General features: G+C 45.1%; 1 protein-coding gene across 1 annotated transcript; it reads left to right on the top strand.

Annotated features, from left to right (window-relative positions):
* The first annotated feature begins 3,773 nt into the window (after window positions 1-3,773).
* On the top strand, window positions 3,774-5,179 carry DEFB121 (defensin beta 121). Its single transcript, XM_027623875.1, has 2 exons — window positions 3,774-3,831; window positions 5,052-5,179. Exons 1-2 carry the CDS (start codon window positions 3,774-3,776, stop codon window positions 5,177-5,179), a joined length of 186 nt encoding a protein of 61 aa, XP_027479676.1.
* The last annotated feature ends 478 nt before the right edge of the window (window positions 5,180-5,657 follow it).

Here is a 5,657-nt window from a genome sequence, read left to right as displayed (position 1 = left end):
GCTCCCATGAGTTACTCTCCTTTCTCTCTCTCCAGTCTTTCACGACTCTAGAAACCATCTCCTTCCTCAAGAATGGAGGAAGTTATGCCTTTGGTTTGGCCCTGAGCCTTGTAAACTCAAATGGCACCTTGGGTTTCTTTTCAGCCACCCTTTCTGGAAGGAAAGGAAATGCTTCCAGTCCATAGGGCTGATGTCCTCACTAGTGATCCTTAGAAGAAAGCCCCTTGTCAAAGAGCACTTTTTTCTTTCTTTTAGTTTTCTGTTTTGAGGATTAGTTATTTACAGCAAATTTGTCATTGTTGGTCTTAGGCGAAGCCCTTCTCTTGTTTTATTTTTACTGATTTATTGATTTTTATCCCCACAATCAACTCCCATCCATGTCCTGCATAGGCAACTCTTCTGATGTTTTAATATGTACATTTTTAGAGTGTATGTATTTTTATTTTACATAAATGGTTTTAGGTAATATATTTCATTCTGTTGTTTATCTTTTAAAATTAGCACTAGTTTGGAGAAGTCAACTTTACTCAGCTATAATTTCCATAAAATAAAATGCACCCATTTTAAGTGTGTAAATTTTGATGTTTTGACACCTGCGTATAGAACATTTTCATCATCCTAAAAGTTCTCTCCCGTCCCATCTCAGTCAATGCCCACTCCTCTCACCAGCCCCAGGCAACCACTGATGTGGGTTTTTTGGTCACTGCAGATTAGATTTGTCCTTCCTAGAGTTTTATACAAGTAGATTTACTCAGTATATTCTCTTTTGGTCTGGCTTCTTTCACTCAGTCCAGTGCTTTTTAGATTCCTACATGCTGTGTGTAACAGCAATTAAAGCTTCTTTATTGCTGAGTAGTATTCTATTATATGGATAAACTGCCATTTATTTCTTTGCGACTGGATGGATATTTAAGTTGTTTCTACTTATGATAAATAAAGCTGCTGTGAAAATTTATGTATACTTTTTGGAGTCGACATAACTCTTTATCTTGGATAACTACTTAGGAATGGAATTGCTGGATTGTATGGTAAGTACGTTTAACTTTATGAGAAACCATCAAACTAAAAAAAACCCCCAGGGTGCTTGGGTGGCTCAGTGGGGTAAGCGGCCGACTCTGGATTTCGGCTCAGGTCATGATCTCGGGGTCCTGGGATTGAGCCCCGCGTCGGGACCTGTGCTGAGTGTTGGAGCCTGCTTGAGATACTCTCTCTTTCTTCCTCTGCCTCTTCCCCCCACATCTTTCTCTTAAATAAATAAATAAATCTTTAAAAAAAAAAACAAACCAAAACAAAACCAAACCCCCACCAAACTGACTTCCAAAGTGGTGATACCATTACAGGGAGCACTGGTATTCAACACTCAGCCATATTGATTTGTGTGCACCTAACTCTCCAGCTTACAATAGCCCTCAGCATATTCCCTTATGGAAAGTGTGGGGATTTCTTTGGAACATGTACCCAGGTTTAAAATTTCTGAGTCACGACAAATGCTTACACTTAATTGGACTACACATCATTAGATCCTCCCCAGAATGGCTGTTTCCATCTCAGAGTAGGAGCCAGGTTTTGTAGGGCTTGCTACTCTTAGAATTTTGGGATTCTTTTCAAGAAGAACATGAAATTACAAATTCAAAATTAGGCCCAAAAGTGAATATGTATTAAGAACGAGCTAAGAAATTACAGTAGGTTACTGGGACCCTTTAAGATCGTTAGCCTGAAATGCTTACCTACTAACGTTTCCTGATTGCAACCTTGTTTGCTCTCCTTAGCTAGAACATTCTAGAATTCTCAGCACTCACAAAAGTCCAAGCAAGCGAGGGGCCCTGAAACTTCATGAGCTTCATAGTCACTCTGCCTCTGATCCTCACCCCACCAGCAGTCCGTGAAAGTTCCTCTCTTCTCAATTCCCTGACATTTTATGGCATTATTCAGCTTTCTAACGTTTGCAGTCTATATCCAGCCTGCTGCCTGATTTTGTATGGCCCATGAGCTAAGATTGGTTTTTACATTTTCGAATGGTTGAAAAAAATGAAAAGAATAACAGTGACGTGTAAAAATTATATGAAATTTCAGTGTCTATAAATAAAGTTGGATTGGAACACAGCCACACCCATTTGCTCACACACTGTGGTCGCTTTTGTGCTACAAAGGCAGAGCTGAGCATTGCAACAGAGACCACACAGCCCGCAAACCCTGAACGGTTACTATGTGGGCCTTAACAGAGAAGGTCTGATGACCCCGGGTCTAGAGGGTTAATTTTTCTTGGGGACAACGGTCTTATTCCATATCAGAAAGGAGATAGTCCTCCTGTTGGTGTGCCCCGGTTTCTGCCCATTTTGATAGGATAGATCTTTCCATTATTTTTTTAAAATATTTTATTTATTTATTTGAGAGAGAGAATGAGAGAGAGAGAGAGCATGAGAGGGGGGAGGGTCAGAGGGAGAAGCAGACTCCCTGCCCAGCAGGGAGCCTGATGAGGGACTCGATCCTGGGACTCCAGGATCATGACCTGAGCCGAAGGCAGTCGCTCAACCAACTGAGCCACCCAAGCACCCAGATCTTTCCATTATTGTGCTAAAAAGCCTTTGGCTCTTTTCTGATGTATCTGCCAGCCTTATGTGTCCGTAAGCCATTACTCTACCTCCTTCCACTCCCAAATTCAGGACCTCACTACAGAAATGCTTTGTTATTGCTCATGTGCCAATGGGTAAATGCACTTTGGCGGGATTGCTCTGCTTGGGGCTGGAGGAGCAGGGGCGGCTTTATTTTTCACCGCAAATCTCTGGGTCGGCTGGGGTGGCCCTGCTCTGTGCATCTCTCATTGTCTTTGGACCACGGGGGCGTGCTCTTCTCCTGGGGACGGCAGAGGCATGACAAGGCAAGTGAAAACATTCATCACCTCTTAAAGCCTAGGCTCAAGACCCGCACCTTGTCACTTCTGCCCATGTGTCATTGGCTGAAGCAAGTCCCATAGCCAAGACAAAAGTGAGGGAGAGCAAAGTGCATTCCCCCTGGGGTGAGACCTTACAAATGTGTGTGTTCAAGTGGGAGTAAAATTGGGGCCGATAACGCCATCTACCATATATTATAGGAAACACCACAATGGGAGCAAACCGGCCTTTCCTTTGGCACCTAGGAAGATGCTACTTGTTCTTCCCAAACACATGCCCTCTTTTAACACTGTTAAAAGAAAGGTCTGTGGCCTCCCTGCTCATAGCACTCCACAAATGCTGACAAGTGAGTTTCCGGTGGTGATGGCCATGGGGCCATTAGGTATTTCCCTCTGCTTCTGCCCTTCCTTTACTAATGAACCACCAACATCGTAGGGTGTCCTCCCTGCTGGAGGAAACCCAAGGAACACAGAAGTAGCACTCCTTTCCTGTCTCACTGCTCTCTCTCTTTTCTTTTCCAAGACTTGAATTAATAGTAAAAACATTTTCCCCCTTCTTGGCTCCCCAGTTGTATTATAAACTTCCTCAAAGGCAAGGCTATGTCCTCTCTTTGTTAACGTCTCTTCCCCTCCTATCCCAGCCTCCTCTGGAAGTTGCAGACAAGGTGGTGTATTCAGTAGCCAATCCACCAGTGTGGTTGACTACTTGCCCGTCTGTCCAATCTTCAGTGACTGTTCCCTTTCTGGTTCACTGATCATGAGTCTGCCATGCTCGTCAGGGCAATAAATACCAGTCTGGACTGCCCCGAATGGAGCCCTCTGCCTGTCTTGCCAGCCCAGAAGCCTCCAAGCCTCCTAATCTCCCCCTGAGCCCCCAGCGTCCATGAAGCTCATTCTCCTGGTTTTGACTATTACCCTGCTCCTGATCCAGATCACCCAAGGTAAACAGGATCTCTCCTAAGGGGCAGTGGGTCATGTTCGGGGAATTCTAGGGTCTCTGACAGCCTGGGCTAGGAGAATGGCAGGCTCCACAGAGGCCTTTGGATGATCTCTGTAGCCAAGGGAAAATTTGAGTTGTCTGGTTCCAACTGACCTTGCCAGCGCCATTACTTGACACTCTGATCTCTGGCTTTCTCTGGAAAAGTGGAACATGATGATCTGGGCAGAGGGTATGTGCAAGAGAGAGATTTGGATGTAGAAGACAGTAAAAATAGGTACTTTCCCAAAAACAGTGGTGGGGGGGCAGGGTTTGAATTTTGATCTATTGTTGCCTCCATGAAAATGGTTCCTGAATTTCTGATTGAGGATTCTTTTTTAAAAGATTTTATTTATTTATCAGAGAGAGAGAGAGAGAGAAAAGGAAAGCACAAGCAGGGAGAGCAGCAGGCAGAGGGAGAGGGAGAAGCAGGCTCCCCGCTGAGCAGGGACCCCCCCCCCCCCCGATGCAGGACTTGATCCCGGGACTCTGGGATCATGACCTGAGCTGAAGGCAGATGCTTCACCGACTAAGCCACCCAGGTGCCCCTCTAAGGATTCCAATTCCATCCTCAGGCAAGCTCAGTTTATCCGGGCTACTTTAGCTTGCAGGTTCTGCAGAGCAGCTGTTCCTAATTATCTTGGCTGGTTAAGACCAGCAAAACGGCCTAGGATGTTGTGGAGAAGGGAGTATGACATTCTTGGGAATTTTACCAATGCCTTAGAAGATGTCCAGATGGATTTATTTCAGATTCCTGTCCCGTTTCATTGATATGGTCAGAGAGGGTACTGAGGGCAAAGGGGAAAGGGAAATGATACGGGACACCTGGTTACACTATACTATGGGGGAGACGAAACCATGGAGAGAGGGGGACTGCCTGTCTCCCCCAAAGGAGCTGGCCAGGGAGGGGAAGCTGCCCAATAATAGGTCCCAGGCCATGGAGTGGGGAGGACTTTGGGATTGTGACTGACACAAACGGGAGAAGAAAGGATAATGGTCCATCATCTCTCCTAAATGGGGAGGATGCCTTGTAAGGGCTTCTTCCCCATATAGGTCCTGTTTCCCTCACTACTGGCTTCTCTGCTGGACTTTGATCTCCCCCTTCCCCTCTGCTTTATTTCAAGACTGACCCTGCCCTCTCCTTTTTTTTTTTTTTTTTGTTCTCTCCTTCCCTTTTGATTGCAGCCATGTATTGCTGGGGTAAGCTGGGAAGGTGCAAAACAACGTGTGAACAGAATGAAGTGTTCCATATATTATGCACAGATGAAGCTAAGTGTTGTGTAAACCCCAAGAATGTACCTGTCAAAACTTGATCCTTAAGTGCACCTGGAACCCTGGGGTAACCTCTTTAGTCTGACCCCTCTAGCCCAACGTTGAGTCCAACATCATTAGAACCCACAGTTCTATTAAATCATTCTTGGCTGTACCATTGGTGTCTGGCAGTTCGGCCTCATTATACTTACAAATCAATAACAAAGGAAAGTGTGTGTGTGGATCAGGGGGAATGGGATGGACCAGTAGGTAGTAATAGTCTGTTTTGCACATCGCTCCTAGCCTGCTGGCGCATAGCTCGTCCCAGATGATATAAATGAAGAACGTTCATTCTATCCATTTGATTCTTGTTTTCTAGACCAGCACTGCCAATAGAACTTTCTGCAATGATGGAAAGTCCCATCTCCGTGTTGTCCAATATGGTAACTACCAACCACATGTGGCTATTGAGCATTCAAAATGTGGCTAGTGAATAAGTGCACAGAGTGACCTGTTGTATCCTTGTTTGTCATGCAAAAG

Source organism: Zalophus californianus, chromosome 8 (assembly GCF_009762305.2).
Source record: "Zalophus californianus isolate mZalCal1 chromosome 8, mZalCal1.pri.v2, whole genome shotgun sequence".
NCBI lineage: Eukaryota > Metazoa > Chordata > Mammalia > Carnivora > Otariidae > Zalophus > Zalophus californianus.
Note: the sequence above shows the minus strand (reverse complement) of the source record. Positions and strands in the feature narration are given on the sequence as shown.